The following is a 27,382-nucleotide window of genomic DNA, read 5'->3' on the forward strand; positions in this document are numbered from 1 at the left end:
GCCTGTATCAATAGTGCTCACAGAATTTTTTTTTAAAACTTGGGCCCCTGGAGTGTGACTTAAATAAATACACAAGCCCTGACTGAAATTCCACAAGCCCAAAATTTCCCTTTTAAAAAAATATTGTCATATGTTGCAATAGCTATAATCCAGATAAAAATACAGTAGGGTTCAAAGGGGTTTGAAGGTAAAGCAAGTGTCAGTGTTCATCACTATGCTGGCATGCTTCACAAAGTAAAACTCCATCAACTAAGGGTTCTGAAATTTATTTTTGTTGGCTGTTGCTGATAGCTAAGTTAAACTAAATTGGCTTCACAAATGAATTACACTTGAACACTATTCTGGCAACTGAAATGATCATGATTGTTGAGAAGCAGTACTACTAGTTAAACTGATTCTTTTTTCATATACCCAAATAATTTGCCTACCGTAGTTTCATGATCTCAATGTTCCTTAATCTCCAGTGAATCAGTAAGCAAGCATTGAGCTGCATTTAAAATATAACATTTTAGATTTCAGTCCTTTCAAATCTAGTGGTTTGCTAAAGTTTCTTATGTCACCAAAATATAGTATGAAATTCTAATACAGACTCTGATACATTCAGGTACCCATTTGAAATGCAAGGGGGAATGATGACCAATGAAAATTGAAGACAGAATCGACACAGATTGAATGATACACAGTATATGCCAAACATTGCTTAGCACAGGCTGTAAACATGGACAATAAACAATGAACAATAAACCATTAACAGTAAAGAAAATAGGATTTTGGATACAGCCTTTATTTATTCAGGGTTTCCACGCTACTGGGAAAAAGTCGGGAAATGATGTTTTTCCCAACCGTGAGAAGTTCTGCAATTTTGCAAATATCAATGAAAGTCGGGGAAAAACCTGTGAATTTTTTTGCCACCACTTGACACCCATAACAATCACATTATTGAGTCACAACAACACTGATCGTGAGTTAAATTTATCGAGTTATAACCAGATATTCGGAGGGTGCAGCATTGTCATTTGGGTGCTTGCAATAAACATATATGCTGAGTCAATCCAAACGCTGGATGGCACAGGACAGAAGCCTCTGGCGATCTTTTGCAGGTGGCCTATACCCCGGCAGGGGTGACGGGCAAAACTAACTAATCCAAACATGCATTGGATTAGATTCGTCTAGTAGACTATTTTCAAAGTCAGCTCAATATCCGTATCTTTACTTACATTGAAGCTATGAAAACCACTCAAGCATCACAATAGGCAAACATAATGGTGGCAAAGCGTAGCCGCTTCCTGGATGGCCTAGCAAACTTTAAACATTGTTAGAGTGAGTGATACATGCATGAAATGGATATGAAAATTACTTATTGTGCTGAAAAATGGCATTAAACCCTACAACAACTTACTTTCTCAGAAATTGTGAGGATTAAAATCGAAGTTGATGAAATGTGACCTGGTACTTGTGATTTGCATTGCCAGTTGCATGAGTACACAAATCTAATAACTCACGTTTTCAAATGTTGTGGAGAAAAAAATATTAAATGAAAGTGGTATACTGGTTGTGATAAAAATAAAAAGTGAAAGAACACAAAATTTTCCATATTTATATATTCCAAGAACAACTTCTGGAGTTTTGTTGTATCCCTGGACTACCACAACATTAAAATGGAGTTTGTTGATATCATGTGACCGATGTCATCGTTTAAAGATTTGTGAAGTGACTAGTAATGCAAATGGTGATTTCACCAATGCCCTAGTTTCATCTAGTCTGTCAGCAGAATAAAGACATTACATTTATAATACTTGCCATTTCCGAGAAAATAAATAATTTTCCTATCAATTTCATGCAGGTATAAGTCGATATAACATAAGTTTAAATTTTCTAGGTCCGCTGGTAAGCGACTACCATATGTCACTACCACACGGTGATGGCAAGTTCCAAATTTTCGATATACAATTGCAATGACCCCACACCCCAACCTAAATGTCCAAATATGAAAAATGGGGTGGGAATATTCGGAGTAAACACAGATTAGAAAACAGACTGCTATTCATTTTAAACCAAATTTATAGTCCAGATTGTTGAATCTCAGAGCTGAAATGAGAAATTGTCGTCCCTTGTATTATATATTAAAAAATGATTTGAGCCCCTGTATCAATACAGGTTTGGGGACTGGTTTAATAAATTAAAAGAAGACAAGTTGATTTTACAGAAAATTCAGTCTTTGTTTATACAATAGTATATAATTTTGAAGGCCTTTTGTCAAAATTTAAATCAGCCCTTTTAAAAATGTTTTTAATTGATGGATTTTTAACCCGATCATCTAATGAGATTAGGTTTGAAAAATCTTGTTTGGGATTTTATTGGTACAGATAAATTCAGGGTTAGACTCTCTATATTACAAGACAAGATTCTAATTATTTGCGTTTATTGTTTTTTATACTGTAATAGGAAATGTTTACTTTCTATAAGATGCATATATATTGCTATATAGTTCTTTAGAATTAAAGGTTTGAAAGGAAACAAAGCCAATTTATGTTCATTATGTTGTTCCCACTTAGCAACATAATGCAGGTCAGCAAAATAAAGTTAGAATTTTTATTTTGTACATTGAAATGACTTTACATGCCAATTTATTGGAATATAATCAAACTTTTTTCGTGTGATACATTTTGTGGTTTTGTACATGATCATCTTTTCTGGCTTAGATGTTTTGGAGAGTCTTGAAAGAGAACAATCTTTATATTTAGAAAATGCACGTTTTATAATAAATTTTTTTAAAAATTCCATTCAGTTATAGTCATATGTGAACCTTGAAAAAATTATTTTCATCCTGGAAAACCCCTGGAAATGACCTTTAAATTTAACTTTAGAAAAGCGTGGGAACCATGTACATATTAAAATAAAATATTTATCTCTTTATGCACACCTAAATCCACGAGTTAGAAACTTGTATCAGTGTAACTTCATTGAATTTATTGCCATGAAATAAGTTGTGATTGTACATAAAAATGAAAGATGATATAAATCCTTAACTGAAAATCCACTCTTACTATCACCATGCTTAATTGAAAATGTATTGCATGTCTTCTGGAAGTGCTGATAAATTTAGTGATTGCCGCATTGTTTAACCATAGTGCAAGTTTTTATCTCTACTGGTGATAGACCAGAAAAATTTATGTGATGGTCTGTCGTCCATCTGTTAGCAGAAGTTTGTTATCGCTGTTCATCCGAAACTACTTGGAGGATTGCCATGAAACATCACACATCATGGGATGGAGGTATTGTTTGTATGAAAATGAGAACTAACTTTGCAGCTTGCACTGGTTTTGTCCCCTGGTTATATTTGCACTTAGAGAAGATATCATTTAAATAATACAAATGCTGTGCAAAGGTTAGTGCCAGTATGTGTATCTGTGATATTTTATTATTGTTTTTATGGATTATCAAATTATAGATGAAGAAAAAATACTTTTAAAAAAAAAGTATGTTTATGATTGTTCAGAGCAGTATAGGTCATCTTGTCATGGCATGTTGGAGTGTTGTAATAAGTACATACATGGTAAGCAGATGAAAATTTACCCAGTTCAGACATATAAAAAACCTTAAAAAAGAAAAGAAGAACAAGAAGTAAATCTTAGTTTGCATTCTTTCTTTGGCAGTAACCATCAGACACGTGTGCACAACCAAATTCGAAGAAAGGTATATCCAAGCAACAGTGTATTGATGGAATGGCCTCAATGATATAGATCAATGTCATTTCTTGTAAGTAGATTTTACATTGTTATCCTTGTGTTACATAAGCCTTTATATTTGAAACTATTTGTCCCATGGACAAATGGCTTTTTAATTTATTTGTCAATTTGATTTTAATAAAATAACTTGTGCAGTGCATTTCTGGTTCAAAACGTTTTTAAAAACTGAAAGCTGAAACTCACTTTGTTTAAAAATAAATCAAAGTGTGAATGATTTCTACTGCATATTGTTCCTGACTCTGGAACCATACTTTTTGTGACCATCACTTTTTGTGACACTATCACTTAGCTGACATGCCTGTTTAAAAAGCCATTTTCAATGGGTCATTAACCTTGGAGAAACTATACTTGGCAGTTGTCAAGTTTAATAATTTTGTCTCATTAGGAGGCAACACTTTTGATATTTACCCACTCACCTGACAAATGTGATAAGGGAAAAGGGCCTTTTTTTTAAAAATGTAAATATTGGTTAACTTTTATGAAAGCTGACTTGACCAAGAATTATTTTTACTATTTTGGGTGAACTGGACATAGAAATCATCATCCTGTGTTCATGCAAGAATGTGAACAAAACATGCTGAGAAAATAAACTTTTTGCCCAAAGAATGCTTTTTCATATGAAATTGTTCAGCTTTAAGCTTTCTCTTTTTTTGTCTCACAAGAATAAGCTTAGTTCAACATGGATATTACTTTTCTTGCAAAGTTTTCAATAAAATTTTCTGCAAGTCATATGGAGGAAGGAAGATGAGACCCATGGCTATGTGGAACATTGCCAGTAGTTGAAAGTCACCAATAATTATTCTTCCTTGAGAAAACGTTTAATCCCTCCAAGTATGTAAGACACGGGATATATTTATCACCATCCATCTTGGTGATGGCAATAAACATTTTTGTTTTTGGACGCATAATTTTAAGATTGTTCAAAGTATTTCAACTGAAGTTGATATACATACCAAGCAAGTTGCGGAAAGTGTATTTTGATTCTTAAAAGATTTTCATTCAATATTTTTATGTTAACATGGCAACAAAGTGTAGGATAAGTACTATAAATATAATTTTACTCTGCTAACCCTAAGGGTACTTGCATAAAATAGTATAACAATTTAGAAGGTTGGACCATGGTATACTTTGAGCAGGAATCATTAATATGTACATTGTAAGCAGGGTACTGGGAAGATATTATCTTGAATTTGGTGAAGCGTTTTTTTCAGAAAATTGGAAGGGTATAATTATTACACCATGCTGAAATATACTGTAACTCAGAGTGCCTCTTCATTGGAATGCATTTTTAAAATGTAGAATGATTCATCTGAATTTCTTGATGAGAATCCATGCTTGAAGGTCCCAACTTTTATAACAATTTGGCAATTTAAAAAAAATTAAGAATGTATTGTCCAATTACAAGCCCATCTGTACTGTTCAGCAGTTGACATTGTGGATCCACATGGCTTATCACATGAGAAATATTGTAATCAAAATGTCTAAAGTCAGTTTCATTGGAGGTGGAAGGGAGGGGGAATTCAAGAGCAGCTTTCACTGGAGATAAAACTTTAGATTTATGAACATCAGAATCCATAATCATGACATTCTTGCTGCATTTCGGCAGTAAAGTGAAATCTGTAAATAACAATAATGGGGCCAAAAATTGTGTCATTTTTGGATAGTTGCTAAGTACAGTACTCACATTGTGGATTTCAGATTTCCCATCCTGTATGATGGTTATAGACATGGGGCAAGGGAATAAGTTCCCACTATGTATCGTGGATGTCTGTTAAGTCTGATGGATATCCACTCAGTCTAGTGGAACACTATCATTGATTTTATTGCAGCTGTACTGGGTTTTATGCCACCCATTGCTGAATTTTATTGCATTTGCCTGTTTGAGTTGATGCACTAAACAAACAGATGAAAGATACCCACAAGGCAAACCCAACCACAACAGGTATTAATTTCATACCTTTACCTGTAAGAACCTGTTTTATGCCACCCATTGCTGAATTTTATTGCATTTGCCTGTTTGAGTTGATGCACTAAACAAACAGATGAAAGATACCCACAAGGCAAACCCAACCACAACAGGTATTAATTTCATACCTTTACCTGTAAGAACTATACAGTTGTAACATTGATTGTGGTACTTATCAGTGACATGACTAGGTATACCAACAGACAAAGATGCATGTTTTAAATTTCTAGGATATCCACCCCACCCCACAACACCACATTCCAGGTTATTGGTACATCAGCAAACTTCAAAATTAGAATTCATTTGGATCACCTCTGGTATTCATTTGGAACTCTATACATTTGGACTTGTGATAGAACTTTAAGGACTATTTGGGATTTAATACACAATATTGTCAGTTCTTTTTAAGTTTTCAAAATAATCTCAGTAAATAAATTATTTGTTGAACTTTATAAAGCTTGTTGATTTTCACTCTTTCTGTTATTTAGTTTAAGACTATAGATGTCATAACAACATACAAAATATGTCACAGACACATGGCTTTTACATCTTTAATGAAAGCTTTGTATTGTTAGCTTTCTCTATAAAAGAAAATGCACCTTTCGTTTTGTAATAAAGTTAAAAAATATATGCAAATATGAGAGAGAGCAAAAAAGATTATGCATTGGATTGATATAAGAAGTAGCTTCACCTTTTAATCGGGAAATGATCAGTTATTATTAATCCATTATTTAATGTGCTGTACTATATCTTAATTTCAGGATGTGACTATTTACAAAATTGTAGAAATTAAAAATTGGATACCATTCGGTATGAAGAATAAATAAATAAATTGCTGCTTATCAATGTATTTAAAGAAGAATTTTATGTAATTTATTGGGTTATTGACCTGTTATTATTGTGTTTTTAAAATTTTCTTATTATTTCTAGTTTGTTTCTGTGGTCCATCTTAGTTTCGTTTAACATAAACAAACTAAAACCTTTGGAAACTTAATAGATAGAAAGTTGAATGAGCCAGTCTTGCAGCAGTAATCAGAAGGAACACTGGCAGTTTTATGGTAAACAATAATAATAATAATAATAATAATAAAAATAATGGCTTTATTTAAAGAGGGTAACACAGTTAGCTAAGAACTAATCTACATTGAGGCCCTCATACAAAGGAATTTATTTGTTTTAGCTGCATCTCTTAGCCACTGGATGTATTGGGTTTGGAAGAAGGAAATAGAGTGGGCATTTCTAATCTCAACTAGAATACTGTTCCAGAGCAAAGTTACAGAGTATTGGACACTTTTTTGAAATAATTCCTTATTTGGTTTGGGAATTTTATACTGTTTGGTAGACTTGGATCACAGGTGGGGAGTATTGCCAGGTAGCTTATACTGGAATAGTGATTGTAAATATTCAGGAGCATATTATTGGATATCCTGTACATTAATTTGGCTTTTCTCAAATGGATTTGGTCTTTAATAGGTAATATTTTTAACTTACCAGCTAAATTTTCCTTGCTTTATTTCTGGATTGATATTAGCCCAAATGCTCTTTTTTGAAAGTGTGCCAGCTTTGCTATTTTTTTTCTTCATTTGAATTATCCCATACTGTATTACAGTAATCTAAATAGGGTTGTATGTAACTGTTATAAAATAGTTTTCTGTGCCTTTCAGGGAGAAAATGTCATATCCTACTAAGAAGCCATAAACTTGAATTGACTTTTTTACTGATATGTTTGATATGTTCAGTCCATGATAGGGTATTATCTACCAAAACACCAAGCTGTCTATCATGACAGACCATTTGCAAATTTGTATTCTTCCATGTCAAACATAGTTCATCACTATCAAGATTTTTCCTTTTTACCATGTTGTGATAAGTAATATTTTAGTTTTACCAGTATTTACCACTATGCCATTGCATGTGTACCAGTTGTCCAGTTTGTTTAGGTCATTCTGTAAAGAAATTTCGAGTTCATGCTCTGTTTTGGATGTCTGACAATGTTGTGTCATCTGCATAGAGATCTGTAGATGATATTGTAAAAAAAAGTGAAAGGTTATTAATAAATAAAATGAATAGTAATGGACCTAGAATTGAGCCTTGTGGTACTCCATATCTAACTGTTCCAGGTTCAGATAGAACATTATTTATATAAACATGTGTTCTCTCACTTAAGTATGAGTAGACCATCTATCTGTGCTTTCAACACATTGATAGATATTCAGTTTCTTCAAATGGATTTTATGATCCACCATGTCAAAAGCTTTCCTGAAATCTGCAAATACAGATCCTATTATTCTATCTTGGTCAAGTGCTTGAAGCCATTTATCATTTAGGGAGACCAAGGCAGTCTCACATGAATGTTTCTGTCTAAAGCCTGATTGATTAGGGTGTAACAGCAAGTGTTTGGTTAAATATGACATGAATGAGTCATGGACATGTTTTTCAATCAAATTTGACAAGTTTGGTAGTAATGAGATTGGTCGGTAGTTATCAGCATCATCCTAACAACCAGATTTGTGAATAGGAGTTACTTTTGCAGTTTTCCATATTTCGGGGACAGATGAGGTTACACGCTTAAATTGATTATGAATGTTTTGATATGTAAAATAGCAGAGGCAGAAGATTTGATGAGTCATGGACCAATTTGGTCCAGTCCTGTAGCTTTCTTGGTATCAAGTTCACTGAGACATTTTTTAACAAAATGTTTTGATACTGGTGGAATAGAGAAACATACCTCTTTAGAGATTTTGCTGCTGCAGAACTTTTTCAGTTCATTAAAGTTGTTTTCTGTCACTGGTTCTTTTAACCATTTTAATCTTTTCTGCTTTATGGTGTATAATTATTATGTATTTTCTTTTATATTTTCAACAGTCTTTCAAATGTACAGATCATATAAAATAAACCCCTTGGTTTCCTGTTTTTCCTACAGTCCAGATTATACTGGATTGATGGACTGGTACAGTATATACTTATATGTACAGCAGATAAAGCACATGTACAGCATGTGAATGAATGAACAAATAGACAAATAGAAAGGAGTAAATCTGCTGGATATATAAACTTGTTTAACAGTAATTTAATGTAATAGTGCTTTGTCAAGCATGATAGTTTCTCGATACTTGAGAGAGAAAATTTGTTATTAAAGAAGTTAATGGTTAGTAAGAATACATTTACTTACATGTACATGAATGTTCAACCAACCTTTACAACTGAAGATCATTCCAGTATGAGAAGGGGAGAGATATACATGCAGATGCATATCTTGGAGAAATTAAGTGTTGTTGTACTAAGTCATCTAATATTGTGTCATTAATTCACAAGTTTTTATGCTTATCCAGAAGTTGGAAAGGACAAAAAGTATTTTATTTTCAACAGCTCCTACAGGCTTCTCACTTCAACATCTCCTACAGGCTCCTCACTTGCACCACACATTTGTTCAGTACAGTTTTTCTTTTCATAAAATTTGCAAACAAATCACATGAAACGTTCATTTTTCTTTTAGAATTGTGGGTGTTCTTCAAGCAAATTTTCTGAATTAACACGTTCATCTAGGAGAAAAGGATATCAGCTGCAGGTAACAAATTGTGAAACAGAATGTGTTCATTGAAACTATTTTTCTTGTTAACATATCATTGTATCCCACCACTGTTGTGGAAATGTCTTATAGTGTTTCCCTTGTCCATTTATAAGTCGATCTGTCCATTACACATTTGTGAAATTTTTGCAGTTAGGTCAGTTTCTGAGGCACTGACAGTTTCTCAGACACAAAGAGTGACGCAACCTTGTACACTTCTCATTTATTATAAAGCACATTGTTATAAAACTTGTTCACACCATGCATTCCATTAAAAGTTTTAACAAAAACAAAAAAATTTAATATTCATGAGCTAATTTTATTCAGGTTTATTATCATTGACATGGTTTCTGCAAATTGGGTTTCTCCATCTAATACATTTCTATATCACATTTATCTAGCCATCAGTAAGTGTGGCTTAATGCATTTTTAGGTTACTGCAAATGACTATTTACCTTATTCTTGATTGTCAGTAGATAGTGGTTTCTATTTTTCAAAATATGTGTACTAGGCTTGCACATAGTACCAGTGCCATTCATGCATGCTGTATTTTGGATTCTAAAACAAGTTGAATTTTCTCATTTGTGTTATTATGGGCGTTATTAAGTTTTTCTTGGTATATTTGCATTGAAATAGAAATGAAAAAAATTATAGGGGGGTGTGTGCAGAACAAACTAGGTGCATTTCAAATGGCCAGAGTTATTCTTAACTTATCGTACTAACATGAATAAACTCCTGTCTGAAGTATATATCTGTATGTGTATAAATAGTGCAAATTTGGTATTGGATACTTGTGCATATGCAGCACAAAGTTTGTATTTGATACATGTTTGTAGGCGGTACAGAGTTGGTATTTGATATACATGCATATGCAGTGCAAAGTTTGTATTTGATGCATGTTTGTAGGTGGTACAGAGTTCGTATTTGATATACATGCATATACAGTGCAAAGTTTGCATTTGATGCATGTTTATAGGTGGTACAGAGTTGGTATTTGATATACATGCATATGCAGTGCAAAGTTTGCATGTAATACATGTTTGTAGGTGGTACAGAGTTGGTATTTGATATACATGCATATGCAGTGCAAAGTTTGCATTTGATGCATGTTTATAGGTGGTACAGAGTTGGTATTTGATATACATGCATATGCAGTGCAAAGTTTGCATGTAATACATGTTTGTAGGTGGTACAGAGTTGGTATTTGATATACATGCATATGCAGTGCAAAGTTTGCATTTGATGCATGTTTATAGGTGGTACAGAGTTGGTATTTGATATACATGCATATGCAGTGCAAAGTTTGCATTTGATACATGTTTGTAGGTGGTACAGAGTTGGTATTTTATATACATGCATATACAGTGCAAAGTTTGCATTTGATGCATGTTTGTAGGTGGTACAGAGTTGGTATTTTATATACATGCATATACATTGCAAAGTTTGCATTTGATGCATGTTTGTAGGTGGTACAGAGTTGGTATTTTATATACATGCATATACAGTGCAAAGTTTGCATTTGATACATGTTTACAGGTGGTACAGAGTTGGTATTTTATATACATGCATATGCAGTGCAAAGTTTGCATTTAATGCATGTTTGTAGGTGGTACAGAGTTGGTATTTTATATACATGCATATACAGTGCAAAGTTTGCATTTGATGCATGTTTGTAGGTGGTACAGAGTTGGTATTTTATATACATGCATATACAGTGCAAAGTTTGTATTTGATGCATGTTTATAGGCAGTACAGAGTTGGTATTTGATATACATGCATATGCAGTGCAAAGTTTGCATTTGATGCATGTTTATAGGCAGTACAGAGTTGGTATTTGATATACATGCATATGCAGTGCAAAGTTTGCATCTGATGCATGTTTATAGGCAGTACAGAGTTGGTATTTGATATACATGCATATGCAGTGCAAAGTTATCATATGATACAAATGCAGAAAGGCTGTTTTTCATGACAATTCCATGCATTTCTTATATAGATACTTACAACAGGACAGAACCTTGATGTATTGTTAGATATCTGTGTGGACATAATATATTTTTTTTATTGGTAGTGTGAACAGCATCAATACCAGTGCTACATACAAGACTAGGGTATAGAAAGAGAGTTCAGTTACTGTGTCTATTTATCCCTGGCTGTGGCTTTGTACAGACCACTGAATAGATACCCGATTGGTTAATTATATGCCTGATTGTTTCATTAACCAATCCTGGTCTCACATTCAAACCTACACCATAAAAGATTCAAGTACCTGTGTGTAGAATCTCTCAGCAAGGACATAGATTAAAGTTTTTGAAAGTCATATATATTCTATATTTATTGAGTACCATATTCAACTGAAACTTCAGTAGAATATTATGCCCAAAGTTTGTGTCATTACCAGGTATATACAGAAAGTTACATCATTTAAAGGACATCTGTTTTGTAAGACACTGTATTCGACAGAATACTCATTTTTCAATCCTGGTATTGTTTCTTTACATACTTGTTCCAATGATTGTTTCAGCAAATGAATAATACGAAGAGTTGTCATAGAAGTATAGCTAATATGACAAACTCCATGTTTTGTGGGGCGTTTTCCTAGAACTTAGAGGTGTATATTTGAGTATTTATTGAATGATCATTAATGACATTTTCATGAAAACTTTGCTTCACAGGAGAAAAAAAGAAGTAGCCGTCACTCCAGACATACACATGATTCAAAGAACATCAATACAGTAAGCACCATGGTAGAATTTGAAAATGACTATCAAAAGTATGAGCTACTTACAGTCATAGGTAAGATATTGTAATCATATTGTAACATCTGGATACCAGATAATAAGTACAGGCCAGATATTTTGAAAGCTTATCTGAATATTTTGTTATAACTTGTGTCTTTCTTATAAACTTGTAATTAAATTTGGGAGAAATAATAAAGTATGAATCGGGGAAAAAAATTGCAATGCCCACAAATTGCTGTACATTGTTCGACTGTAAGGAGAGAGTTATTTGCATTTTTTTTCAATGCAAAAGGCCGAGTCATCTTGGTACCTGTGACATGTATGTTAGTGTCGCTGGAAAGTCTTATATCTTCTAACTTTTGCCAAAAGTAGTGGATCATTGCCAAACCACGCTTGTTTGTTCTGGTTCCCAAGGTATTCATATTTCATTACAATGCAGAAGTGCATAAATCAACCATCTTGACAGGCATCCTGAAAAAGAACAGCATCTCGGCTTTGGCACATCCTGTGTACAGTTTTGATTTAGTTCCAGTTGAATTTTGTCTGTGTCTCGCATGATAAAATTCACTGAGGTGCAGATGATTTGAAGCTGCCATACAGTATGAACTTTAGTTTTCCAGTGTATGTACAACATACTAAAAGCTGAATACAAAATGTTATTTAATAATTGTCTGATCAGAGAAATTGTGAAGAAGTAGATGGGAGTACTTTGGAGGGGGGATGCATTGAGATACTTACAGCGCAATAATATTCAGAACTTTCTAAATAGCCCTTGCACTTACATGAAATATATAGAATTTTTAAAAGGCACATACAAACCTTTAACTGTTTTTGTTCTGAAAAAAAAAATATATGGCTCTTCCTCCTTTGTTATTGCCAGTATGCTCATCATTTTATTCAACTGACATATTGTAGAATAATTCCATATCTTATCACCAAGAATATAAATGTTTTACTCCAACTGGCCCTCTATCCCAAACTGATACTTTTATTACGAGATGCTATATATATATATAAACAGGAGACACTTGTATTTCTCTGTAAATACATTACCCATTCACATGAACACTATGAAATTGCTCTCTGCTACCTCCAAATCCAGCCCACTACCCACAAGACAAAAAAGTGTCTTTCCATCTATGTATCTTATCGACACAGGGAAGTAACTCGCACATTAACTCCATTGTTCTTGTATGTTTAATAATTTAAACTTCACATGCAACCAGCCTCCAAAAAGTACATTGGAACTTATAATCATGTCAGACCATCCAACATATTTTTTCACTTGTATAAAAGCTACATATACTTGGTGTATACAAAAATCGATAACTCGCCCACATCGGGGTCCACAAACATAGACTACACTATAAGCGAGGCATGAGTTACAGAGGGACCTCCAAAAATTGGAAAAAATTGCTTTGACATTGTGAAAAACGAGGTGGGTGGGAAGCAGCATTAGGGAACTGAACTGTTTATTGACTGAATCCTCATTTTACAATCACGTTGATAATAATTTTTAATAACGCACTTTTTCTAATGAAGTTGTTCGTTATTCTGTTTAAAGAACATTTATTTTCAAAATGTCCAACATATGAAAGATCGTTCCAACTGGTTTCAACAACCATCACGTGTACGCGGGGAAAAAAATGTGTATTACGTCTCTGTTTTTTGTTTTCTTGATGAGTCTGGTTCCCATAGTAGTGTTAAATATTATCCTGCCAAATCGGGAATCCCCAGAGCAGGAAACTAGACTAACTGTTGATACAACGTTAAACAAGATTCCTTTTTTTCAAAAACAACATTTATTTCATGTGACAATCATCTATGTTAAAACTAAATTTTTGTATCGTTCAATTAGTACAATATTGATGTTGTGATTTCATTGGAAGTAATAATGAAACTTCTTATCATCCTTGAGGATATCTCTAAGTGCCCATTCAAGAATTCTCTGAAACTCACTTGCCCACAATGGAACATATCTGTGAAATCAAGCTCTTTATTTTACAAAGTATTCATTTCGCTTGGCTGCCTTGTTATCTTTGATCATAGTTATGAAAGAGTCGATTAATTTAAGGTAGTTTATGTAACATACACAATAACATTTATAAGTGTTCGATTGATCAAATGAAGTGAGTTCACCCAACATAAGACCAGGGCCGCTAGATTTTAAGTTTGTTGGGTTTTTGTTCCTTTTTACCTTTCTTTTATTCCACCTCCTTTATTTGATTCAAAAGACATAATTAACATGATAATACAAAGTAGGCCAGCTTTTAATTCAGTGCAACAATACATCAAACACTTGCGGAAGTCAGTTATCAAAACAGGGTCGGCACTTAATAAGGTTCTCATAGAAACGCTTGCAGACATAGCTGTTACGTTAGATTGACACATTTCACGTTTAATTTCAAGAGGACACATTGCATTTATGATGATTACACTTAAAAGGAACTAAAAGATAGAACTAGAGTGCAAATTTCAATTGATAAATATTTTATTTAATTTGTATTTATTAAAGTACTGCCTCCACTCGGTGTAAGTGACATTTTCATTGATCGAAATTTCCTTATATATCATTAATTGGGGTGTACTAGGAATGTCGTTTGGAAAGAAAATGTAAAAAGTTGTATGACCTATTTTTAATTTGATATTTTGTAGTGTTGATTAAAATTTCCAGGTCCTCTCTGCCGTTTTCGACTATAAAACAAACGATACATCAAAGTTTCCATTACCAATTTTGATTGCGATTTTCTTCAAGTTCAACAAATAGGGATTAATTTTTGGGGTATTTTCTGGCTTAAAAAATCGAATCCATGCCTGATCCCGCCTTATAAGCAGGTTCGTGAGTTATCAGGGTGCGAGTTATCTAGGGAGTGGTGTATGTTGTGAATACTGATGCAACTTTCACTCAGCAAAACACCAATGGAAAATTCCCTCAACATGACAAAAAGCACAAAGAGTCAGGCTTAGACTGAAAATTCCATTTTTTGTGTAAACTTGAAATGGAGTTTAGACACCTGTCAGCATTCAGATGCTTGAGACTGTTAAAGTACCGGTAATGTCAATACACATTATCTAAATTGTGTCCTGCTGGTACAGTCAGGGATGGCACTGGCTTTAAACGAGGTGTTGCCACAGAGTCACTAATTTTAATATTTTGGTGCTAATTTTCAAAATATATTGCCATTTTCATAATACATAACTACCTGTTTATCTCAACATTCTCAGGACCAAGCTAATATTGTCGACTTAAGAGGAGTTAAGTGGAAGGAGGGGTGCTAGAAAAATTCAAATTTTGCATACAAGCAAAATGTGTAAGTGGTGAGCTGTTATCAGAGAGTACGATTTACACTGAGAGAAAAGAAACAATTGACATTTTGATTAATTGAAGGCATCTTTTTCCTGAAAAACACTTGTTTATTGATAGCTTAGAGTTGTGTAGTAGAATCCATAATGTATTAAGTACTGTACATGTATATGAAAAACCCATTAATTCAAGTATGGATTACATGTTAGAAAATTCATATATGATTCATATTCCATTAGAAAACACAAAAAACACATTTAAAAAATGTTAGTCCTTGTTTGATCTATAACCCATTGTCAACAAACATGTGTTATTTAACAATTCACTATGAAATTTATTGTTGCTAGTAGCACATGACCGTATAGTTGTTTACATGCTACTTGTATATGTACTTAAACTTGCCTAGATTTTGGTCTGCTGGAGATAACTATTATCTTGCTAAGGCTACCATGGGGATGAGGTTATTCACAGGGAAATAAAATGTGAACAAATTTAAAAAAGGGTTTAACAAACATCTTTGCAAGATGTCTGACCTTGAATTAAATTGATATGTGGTTTGAAAAGATTTTAAATTTAATTTGCACTCTACACCACCATTGGTAGCAATCATAAGCATAAACTTTTTTCCTGCAAAAAGGAAACTTGCACAATATAATTAAAATATTTGAGTCACTTCAAAAATTGCAACAATCATTCAGATTCCATTGCTTCTGTTAAAGTTTTTCTGACTTCATTTGGTGAAAGGTGCTTCTTTTTTCATTGAAGACTAGTAGGCCTGCTTTGATGAAGGGTGCATGTGTTATTGAAGTCACTGCTAAATGACAACTTTTGGATGACAAAACAAATGCTGGTTATTGTAGCAGTAACATCAAATAATTGTAGAACATTGAGAATGATTTTTTTTGCTTAGAATTACTACACAGCGATGGGTGCTTCTAATGTATCCAGTTTTTTATTAATAAGTTTCAGCTAAACTATTTTTTCTGGGTACATTTATATAAAACAATAAGGCATCATTCTGTTGGTTGTATCTGTTTCTGTATCCATCTTTGGAGGTTGGTCAGTTGTAGTTATCAACCCAGTAGCATGACTGGCCAGATGTCAGCATAAGCAGATTATGATTTCACTTTGGACTGTAAAGATGGGTTTGTTAGAATGAACAAAGGATTTATATATGTAACAATAGACAGACTCTAGTGCATTTTACATCCAAGTTTGTGGCTTCCTTTCATGGTGCCTTTGAATTTCTCCACTCTAAACCCAAGATTTTACATACAATTTTAAACAGCCAAAAGATGATGCCACCAGAAAAATTGTCAGATGGTATATTTTGTCGCCAGTAAGCAAAAAAATTCACAATTTGCAACATTAGTGAAGCCAGTGCAATCCCTGACAGTGATACAAATGATGATATAGTCCTCAGTTCCATTTTGATCTAGAATTGATTTTCATTTAATAAATAATAATGATCCTCAGTTGCATTTTGATCTAGAATTGATTTTCATTTAATAAATAATAATGATCCTCAGTTCCATTTTGATATAGAATTGATTTTCATTTAATAAATAATAATGATCCTCAGTTCCATTTTGATCTAGAATTGAATTTCATTTAATAAATAATAATGATCCTCAGTTCCATTTTGATATAGAATTGATTTTCATTTAATAAATAATAATGATCCTCAGTTCCATTTTGATCTAGAATTGATTTTCATTTAATAAATAATAATGATCCTCAGTTCCATTTTGATATAGAATTGAATTTCATTTAATAAATAATAATGATCCTCAGTTGCATTTTGATATGGAATTGATTTTCATTTAATAAATAATAATGATCCTCAGTTGCATTTTGATCTAGAATTGATTTTTATTTAATAAATAATAATGATCCTCAGTTCCATTTTGATATAGAATTGATTTTCATTTAATAAATAATAATGATCCTCAGTTCCATTTTGATCTAGAATTGATTTTCATTTAATAAATAATAATGATCCTCAGTTGCATTTTGATATAGAATTGAATTTCATTTAATAAATAATAATGATCCTCAGTTCCATTTTGATCTAGAATTGATTTTCATTTAATAAATAATAATGATCCTCAGTTCCATTTTGATATAGAATTGAATTTCATTTAAAAAATAATAATGATCGTCAGTTCCATTTTGATCTAGAATTGAATTTCATTTAATAAATAATAATGATCCTCAGTTCCATTTTGATCTAGAATTGAATTTCATTTAATAAATAATAATGATCCTCAGTTCCATTTTGATATGGAATTGATTTTCATTTAATAAATAATAATGATCCCCAGTTCCATTTTGATTTAGAATTGATTTTCATTTAATAAATAATAATGTGAATATGAAGTATTAACAAAATAACAATAGCAAAAATGGCTTTTTTACTAGTTTTTCTTGATATTTATCTTGATTGTTGTGAGAGAAAAAACACTTAAGTAAGGATGAAATTGCTGGGGAACTTTGCTTGCATAATGCTCAGAGTACAGGATTATATGTTGAAAGACAGTTGTCACCTGATGAAAGATGGATGTATTTTTCGCCAGTGTTCTACAATAGAAAACAATGAAACATGTATACGAATGTGAAAAAACTGTCTTTAAAGACAACTCAAGGTTTTTTTATCATAATGCAAAGTAATATTGCTTAACCAGTCTTTAACAGCTGCACATATTGCTTACTAAAATATTTTTTTTAAAATTCAGTCATTAACATTTTCTGTGGTGTATTATTACAGGACGAGGTTATAATGATGCAGCTGTAATTTACCTTGCCAGACACATGCCAACAGGTCGACAGATAGCCATTCGACAAACATATCTGGAGTCCTCAAAGATTGACCTTTCCGTCCTTCAGGTATGGCTCCTTCCACTTAACTTTTCATAATGCCTGCACACTTGTGTGAAGAAGGGATATTGTCCATCCATCTGTTTATCTGTTGGTGAAAAAGGTTTTCAACGCTTCTCCCACACTGCTTGGATGATTTTTATAATACTAGGTTAGAAATTTGGTTGTTGCAGATGTGCGATAATGCTCAACCTTTTTCCTGTAGTCAGTTTTTGGGGATTTTTCTTGAAAAGTTTTTTTGCGAAAGAAGGTGTGGGATTATTAGAATACAGTTCATCATCACTTCTTCACTGGTTGGAGAATTGTACTTAAACTTTGCAGGCAAGATAAAAATGTGTTTGGTGTACATTTGAAGATAGCTTTCCTTTTCTCATTTGGTCCGTTTTGGGAGTTTATTTTTGGGAAAAAATTGTCAATCAAGGGTGATTTGTTGTTAATTCATTTTGTCGTTGTTTTGAGGAATGTATTACAATTTTGTAATCTAGATATGTTGATGTTACAGATGCACAGCTAGGATTTTCTTTATTCCTCTGATTCATTTTTGAGAAAGGTCTTTAAGAACATTTAGTTATCACTTTTATTTATACACTGGTTTGAGGATCTTATTGACATTTTGCAGTTGGCTTTGATGATCAATAAGATTTTACTTTTTCCTCTGACACCTTTGTTAGAAATTTTCGTAAAGTATTATCCAAGAGAAGTGTATTTTATGAATTAAGGGCATCATGGCTTCTTCATCCACGCTGGGAGCTGTGGTAGCTCACTTGATAAAGCATCAGACTCCTAATCCAAGGTTTGCTGGTTTGATACCTGCTCAGGTTAACCCAAGTTGGCTGCGTCTGTGAATTCCTTGGGAAAGGCCCTTAACTCCCATTTCCTCAGTGTGATATATCCTACAGTATGTTAAAAATGGCACCAAAAGTCAACAAAAACACACACACACACGCAGGTACAAAATATCCATCGCTGCTTTGTGAATTTTATTGAAAGTTTTGGCTAGATATTTGATGTATTTAGACGTGCAAATCAGTTGATGCAGATGTGCAGTAAAGTTTTACTTTTTTTCTTCCAACTTATTTTTGTGGAAATCTTTTGAAACATTGTTGAGAAAAAGGAATTTTTAAAATTTAAATGTCATCATTGCTTCTCCAGCTAAACCTCTTGAAGAAGTTATTATCTCCGTCCATCAGCAAAGTGAATATTGTTTTGCCCCAGTGCATCAGTCAGTCCAGAAATTATTCATCTATCTGTCCATTTGCCTGTCTCTGTCACAGAGCTTGTCATTGCTTCTCCTCCCACATGGCAAGAGGATTTTATCAAAACTTTGCCGTCCTCGGATATGAGAGGTCGTGGGTTCAATACCCAGCCAAGTCATACCAATGACTTACAAAAATGGTACTAACAGCTGCCTCACTGGGTGTTCAGCACTAAGAGGTTAGCATAGCTGCCAGCCCTCACGATTTTGGCATGAATTTCATGACTTATTCAGCGATTCACGGATTCATGCCGCAAGCAAAAAATTTGTGAATTCTCCAGTTCTCAAATATTTTAAATCTTTCATACAATAACCGATTTCCCGTTAAGGGCTGGTCGTGATATTGGCAGTTGCTGAAATGGTCCAATACTGCTGGTCACGATGTTAGTAGAACTACAGCTGATTGGTACAGTTGGCCCGGTAGCAAGCATTTTAGCCTATTTTAATCTATATGTATAAGAGTAGTTTTACAAATGCTTTTGAGAGAAACTGGGACCTAACTGGAATTTTGCTCCACATATGCGTCACCAACACTGATTTGAATTACCGTTCGGCATTGCATGTAAGATCTTGGAAATGGCTTCACCACCAAGGAAAAAGAAATGTATTGCTCAAAAAGTGAAGTTTAATTTGGAATATACAAAAAATTGGCTATGCATTCTGCCATTAAACATTGATATATATCATGCTTTTTGCACACAGTGTGCCACAAATTTTAGTATTGGGCATGGTGGCAGAGTTGATGTGAGGAAGTACATTTGTTGTTGTTGTGGTTGTTGTTGTGGGGTTTAACACCATTTTTCAGCACACGATAGGCTATGCATGGCAGCCAGAATTAATGGTGGAGGAATAACCAGGGAAAACCCCGAGAAGAACCACCGACCCACGAGAAGCTACTGGCAAGGTTTCTCACATACCCACATTGGCCGAATCCTGGACTCAAACCCATGCAGACAGAGGTGAGATGGCAGTGATCCGTAACGGTACATCAGTTGCAAAAAACACATAGAAGTTGGCAAAGTTAAGAATTCGCAGATTTCAGCTCTGGAATATTTTAAGCCATCGATGGAAGACCTGCAAGCTCCTATTGCTGAAGCATTATTTGTGAGTTTTCTTGTTGAACACAATATATCCTTATCAGCTGGAGACCATGCTAGACATTTGTTCTGACAAATGTTCCCTGACTCGAAGATCACTTCCAAATTTTCCTGTTGAAGAACCAAAAGTGCTGCAGCTCCTGTGCATTCCTGTGATATAGTGTAGTATTGACGGTCAGAGTGGATGGAGTTATTTTCATGGTATTTTTCACTAATTCATGTCCAAATTCACTAATTTTTATCCCTATTTTCACTAATTGCGAGCCTGGAAGGTTGGCAGCTATGGGTTAGTGTTAGGACTGGTCGGCCTGGTGTCAGGATAATGTGACTGGGTGGGACATCATGCTACATATCTGCGGCATGATGCCCCAGTGCTAGACATCACTATAAACTGCCACATTGCAGACATCATAGCGATATGACTGAAAAATTGTTAAAGCTACGTTAAAATCCAAGTCACATCACATCAAAACTTTGCAGATGTGTGGACAGTGTAGATACAGATATGGTTTTATTTTTTCCTCTTGTCTATTTTTGGAGACGTTTCTGGAAAAATTGTCCAAAAGACAGGAATTTTAACAGCTGCAGTAATACATTATCTGCTGTATTTGATTCCTATATCTTTCCCAGGCACTGATCCCCAGTCCTAAGACATTATTCATTCCTGCAGTTAGTAATTGGAGGTCTGGAATAAAAGAAAACATGACCCCAGCCTGATACCTTAGTACACTTTCAATATTTAGAATACCTTCCTTTTCCATATACCTCTTGCCTTTGTACACATGTATCTTGATATATTAATACATTGTTTTGTTTGCATTTCTACTTTCCATCATGTCCTGTTCCAATTGTTATTTTTCCCTATTCCTTGTTTTGTTTTCATGTATCTGTGTCAGTGAGTGTGAGGGTTTCGAGTTCATTGCTAGCAGAGCAGTGCTTCCAGTGTTTAATCTGTCTAATAATAACTGCTGTTAGAGTGAGTATTTCCTACCCTTTTTTTGTATCAATTCATTTTTGTATTTGTTTATTTCCATTCAGCAGCATCTTGGCTCTTCTATTCTTCTCCACGGGACCCTCTCCATCGCCAGGCGGTGTCTATAGCACTTCTCGCTGTAGAGATGTCACCTGTTTTAATGGCAGCATTTCAAGTGTATGGAAGTTGTATGATTCAGAAAGAGAGGTTGCCATGGAATTTCCAGGTGTTCAGAAGTCAACTGTGTCTGTTTCACTTCCCAGTCTACAAAAGTTGCCTGCTTCTTCTAAAGGGAGATCTATGAAGGAGGAATTTTCTGCACATCTCAACTTAGGGAAGTCACCAACCACAAAGAGCAGGTCACAGCTTTCCGAGGGAAGTGTGGTCATCATTTCACTGTAGTAGACTTTGAATTAAAGCAAGAGCTTGTTAGCAAAAGTCAGATTTCCCAAACAGAGATTCTCCAGTAAGGTCTGCATCATCTAACTGGTCAATACTGGGTGATTGGTCACTGGTCACTAGGTAATATGTCAGATGAAAGTCAGTGAAGAAGTGTTACCAGGTCATTTGACACAAGGTCCCAGTCACTAGATGAATGTCTAGCTACAGTCATAGAAGGTCTGTCACAGATCATCAGGTACTGAACACCAGGCTATGGACACTAGATGCACCAGTCACTAGGCAATGTTCCAAATGACATTGACCAAGTTTCACTGGGTACTAGATACCACATGCCAGGCACCTTTGGCCAAGCATTGATGCCAATCTTGGAGCAATATGGCACTGATCAACATATGCAGGACATGGAACATTGGTTTTTGGTTTGATAAACCCCCTTTTTTCTCTATTTTTTATCAATTCCTATGGGGAACTGACATAGTTTGAGAGCCAATCTGAGGGAAGGGCTATGGTTGATAAACTTCCTTTCCTGATGTTCCTGTTTAACATGTATAGAGCTGGGGATACCTGCCATCTTTTTCATCTCTCCATGGATATGAGGACCAGGCTAACTCTAGATTTACCTTCCATCTTCTCAGGCCTCATTAATTGAGGGAGAGAGGGAGGGGGACTGTTACTTACCACCTATTTAACCAAGAGTGAATTGGCATTCCCTTTATCCAGGGAGAGAGGCTTGTTCCCTTTCCTCCCATGAGTGGAAACAAGATTATGAACCCCTAGGGGGTCAGCAAGTCTTCTTTCCCAGGATATGAGATAAAATAGTACTACCTCACACTGTGAGCAAATAAAGGACAACAAAATATTTGTTCTTCTCATCAGCAAGGTTTTCCTTCTCCATTCCACCTGCTGGGTCAGGAGACTGAGTAGAAACAGATGTGGACTGTTGATAAGGTTTACTGCTCTCTTCCTCAGATCTTTGTTCCCCACCACCAGGGTTTTTGGAGGCTTGCATCATCTCCAGTTTGGAGAGGCTGTTCAAGGCACAGCCCAAATCACACCTGCAGTTCCTCTCACTAAGTAATAGTGAGTGTGCTGACTCAGAAATTGTCTAAGGGCCAAGAAAGGGTCAGACAGCAGAAATAGTGGTCTGTCCTTTCTTCTACACTTTGGCTACTGGTCTTTGCCAATAGTTACAGGGTCCATTCACATGTGATGCCCTTAAGCCTTCCACTTTGGATTTTGGTGCAGGTACCTGGAATCATCTTCCTGTCAAGTTTCTCAATGCATTGGAACTGAAGGTACAAGCACTAATTACTCTAGCCTTGCATGGCGACATTTTTCTGTTGAAACTGGTATCATTGTCTCCTTCAGCCTTTTAGAGACTGTGGCCAAAACATCAAGACAGGTGCTCTCAATATCTATGATGCTCTCTGCAAGGCTACTTCACCTCAGGAGGGATATGGCCTTGGAGACATCCAAAGTGTTGCTCTATCACAGCAACAGTCTTGTATGGGTCACTGCTCAAGATGCAGATAACAGTGTTCAGAGAGCTAATTCCAACAGTAACCTTAGGATTTAAGGAATCACCAACACCGGTCCTTGGCTATACTAGTGAAATAAACACTCAGACTGAAAGGTCCACAGCCTCCTCTTTTAAGCAGTTAAATGGGGAACAATCACAATCAAAACCAGCCTCAGTTTAATCCCTCTTACTGCCAGGCATTCTCACATTGAGGTAGCAAGAGCGGACAGGTGAGGAAGTTTTTGGACCCCTTCCACCTTCCCTAAAGAGGGATGGTCACCCCTAGGTAGTTATGGCCATTTCAGCAAAGTCCTCCACTTTCTAGTGTGTCAGTAGGTACCAGATTATGCCTTTTTTTAAGAGGTTCACACTACTGGGATGATGCATTGATCCTTTCTAATGTAAAGGAGGGATGACAGCTTTGTTCTGAAACCCTTTACCTTTTTTTAAGGACCCCCCCCCCTTCTGTTCAACCAGTCATAACTGGTATTTCTACGGGAACTGGTGTACTCTCATCTGAGAGAGGGCGAAGAACATATGAAATCATGGATTTTATTCCCACATTTTCATTATTTCAAAGAGAGGGAGGAAAGGTTTGACTCATTATTGATCTTTTTCTTTTTGGTACAGATTTCTTCTGGAAGAGAGGTTCAGAATGGAGACAACTGCCTCTCTTGGCAAAGCTATGAGTGTGAATGACGGGGCAATTTTTTTAGCTCTTTCTTTGAGGCTTTTGCAGCTACAAGAGCCTTTGCCAGGGTGATAGGTGGAATAGCATGTCATTTAAGGTCGTTAAGGGTTTTCATTTCCAGTACTCAGTGAGTGGTTGTTGCACAGTGCACTTAAGATAGGCCTTTCTGAGGGAACTGTCTCTCTGTTGGGGAACTGTGACTCAGCAGGGCCAAATCCCTAATTTGGGGAAGTCAGATCCTCTCCCTTGTGAGTTTTTTGTTTATGTGATGATTAGTTTTATCATCAGTTAAGGAACAGTCCTGTTCCTCCCAACAACATCTCACAAATGCCCTCATTGTAAGACTTGATGAGAAGATATTGTTGTGTTCTTGTATTTACCACTCTCTTCTGGGGACCCTAATGCAGCAGTGGACCTAGTTCCCCAAATTAGTGTTAATATGCATTTCTGTTTAGTTTTGAACCAGAATTAGTATATAAGCTTATACCATAAAGATCTCAGATGAGTTCAGATATGAGTGACATGTACTTATTAATGAGCCGTCCTGAATCTGATTGGCTGAGGTTGTGAAAACTCTTGAGACCATATCTCTGATCATATTTTTTATATAACCTTATTTCATTGAGATCCCAGATAGGCTTGATTATAAGCAACATCCATGCTTATTAATGAGGTGGTGTTGCAGATGATTGGCAGGATTTGTGAACATTCCAGAGGCCATATTTATTTTCAAATTTTGACCAGATTTGTTATGTAAGCTAAAATCATCAAGATCTTGGGTGAGTTCAATTATCAGTGACAGCCATTCATTTTAATGAAGGTGGACTTCATCTGATTGGCTGAACTTGTGAACATTCTTGTGTTCACATTAATAATCAGACATACCAGATCTGGTCAATGTGTGTGTGTGAACACTCTTTTGGCTGTTTGGTATATATGTGGTGATGTATTACTACTGCACAACACAAAAGCAGTTATGTATGGCCAACAGATGGTCAAGCTAACAAAAGTGTAATTGAATTTCAGAAAAATTTAGGAATATATATATATGTGTGTGTGTATCAAAACAGCCGAAGTTGGCTTAAAGTAAGAATAAATGGATAATGAAATCGACTTGTTTTCCATTTCAGTTCAAAAGTATGATTTCTATTTTCAGAACGAAATCATCCTATGTCGCCAGCTTCATCATGAGTCCCTATTGCCACTGTATACCTCATTTGTCCACAACAATGATATCTGGACTGTAATGCCACTTATGGCTTATGGTATGGTGATTTCTTCATCTCAGATACAAAATCTAGACATTATTTTGAACAGTTAATGATGTTTTCTTGAATGCAGTTAGAACAGCAGATTTTGTCTTACTTTTATAAGCAGACAGAGAGAGAGAGAGGCAGCATTTTTGACCAGATTACAAAGGAACTCTGATTTATGAATTGATATTGTCTGTCCATCTATCGGTCTGACATTAACATTGAGGTTAAGGTTTGCATTTAGGTCATTTTCTCACTCGCTTTTGCTTGAAGAATCTCTTGCAAAATCATTAAATCTGAAAACCCTTATAATACAGAAAACATGAAGTGCTCTCATACAATCTGGGAAAAATATTTTGGATTGTCGGCGGCCAGTCGCATTGGTGTAAAAGGTACTGAAAGGTGCAGATAAACCAGCCAATCATTTCCAAATGGAAGATTCCATGTACTGGTTTCCAATATTGTATGAATTTGCGTGTTCATCATACTTGGCAAAATGTATGGAATGAAAATTCCACAAACTAAAGAACATCAAATGCACTATTGGTGACTGGCATCCATCCTATAGAACAAGTTGCACAGATGAAGTGATTTTGTGCTGATTGCATGTCAGACACATGCACCTAACTTGTGCATCCTTTCTGAATGGTGAACCTCGACCAGAGTGCTTACCATGCCAGTGTCCACTGACAGTTTAAGACATTCTTGTTGAGTGTTTGAGTGTGTTGATTTCAACTCTCTGAGATGGAAGTATAATTTTTTTTAAAACTGCATGAAAAAAACTGTTTGATAATATTCTATCCAAGAACATTTTGGACATTTTGAGGGAATGCAGTATTTTATATACATTTACATCTATATGTTTTGTATTTTACCATTTTGTACATCATGTTTACATTTATTTGAAAGGGTTTATCTTCCTTAATCTTTGTGTAAGCCATATAGCTATATTTTTTACTTCACCTTTAATTGGCACAATAGAGCCACTATTGTGCTGAAGTACCATAAAATGCAACTAAATGCTACTGTTATATCAGATAGTTAGTCATGGGACATGAATTTTTTTTCTTGTCCCAAGACTTATGGACATAAAAATATAACATGTTCAGTGTTCCAACACTTACAGACACAAAAAATGTCAAGACAAAATTGACAAAATCATCACACATCAAACCAGTGACCAGTTTTTGTTCAATTTCCTCGTTGGTTAACTTAGAAACTGCGTTGATTGTTTTTATGAAATAAAATAAAGGTAAATAAAGACTTCATAATTCATGAGCTGTTTTGAGATTGCTGTGAGGTCTGTGCTATAGTGGATTGGTGGATTTGTCTTTTTTTTTTCTGACACAAACCCTGGCCATTTAATTGTTTCAGCCCAGAAGCTGGCTTGGGTAAAGAGAGAATTTTGACTGGCAGCAATGCTGGTAAACATTTGTTTGACAATAAATTTCTACGCCAGTTAGTTATTTTCAAATCAAAAGTGGTTATGAGAGGGGTGAGATGCCATGCATAATAGCTGTACTAAATTAATTTGCCCTCACATAATACCCATCCTTCACAAGCTTTAAATTTTTTTGTTGAATTTCTTCATTTTATAAATAAAAAAAATCTGATAGCTTGGTGCACTGGGCCCCACTAATTTCAGATTGGGTCCGTCCTTTATCCTAAGTGAGGTGCCCATCAGGCTTGTAAAAAAAAAATATAATTTGCCTGAGAAAACTTTGATCGTGCTGATGAAATGCAAACATTTATTTTCAAGGTGTTATCTGCCATAACATAGCATATTATGTTAAAAACACAAGTTTTACTCTCAAAACCCCTGACATTGTCATGTTTTGAAAAACATGATTTTCAGTAATCGAAAATGGAACAAAATAATAAACACTACATGGGTGGTAATGCTTTGTCAGCACAAATCAACTGTGCAGACACAAGCATGTGCTTATTATTGTCTTTTGATAAATCTTTTTCATGGCTTAAGTCATTC

At 34.8% G+C, this 27,382-nt stretch overlaps 1 protein-coding gene across 7 annotated transcripts in view; it reads left to right on the forward strand.

Moving 5' to 3' along the window:
* Positions 1–27,382, forward strand: part of LOC149791753 (STE20-related kinase adapter protein alpha-like) — a 65,316-nt gene that overhangs the window by 5,151 nt on the left and 32,783 nt on the right. For 2 of the 7 annotated variants that reach the window (XM_089970249.1, XM_089970250.1), the window contains exons 2-6: positions 3,657–3,759; positions 9,212–9,283; positions 11,959–12,079; positions 18,096–18,214; positions 25,299–25,407. In XM_089970249.1, the coding sequence (XP_089826375.1) occupies positions 3,748–3,759; positions 9,212–9,283; positions 11,959–12,079; positions 18,096–18,214; positions 25,299–25,407 (433 nt within the window). In that variant the 5' untranslated portion in view covers positions 3,657–3,747. Of the gene's footprint in view, positions 1–3,652; positions 3,760–9,211; positions 9,284–11,958; positions 12,080–18,095; positions 18,215–25,298; positions 25,408–27,382 lie in introns of those variants that run through there. The other 5 variants (XM_089970252.1, XM_089970253.1, XM_089970251.1 and 2 more) reach the window with 4 other exon arrangements.

Source organism: Sinohyriopsis cumingii, chromosome 9 (assembly GCF_028554795.1).
Source record: "Sinohyriopsis cumingii isolate HCF-2022 chromosome 9, ASM2855479v2, whole genome shotgun sequence".
NCBI classification, from domain to species: Eukaryota; Metazoa; Mollusca; class Bivalvia; order Unionida; family Unionidae; genus Sinohyriopsis; species Sinohyriopsis cumingii.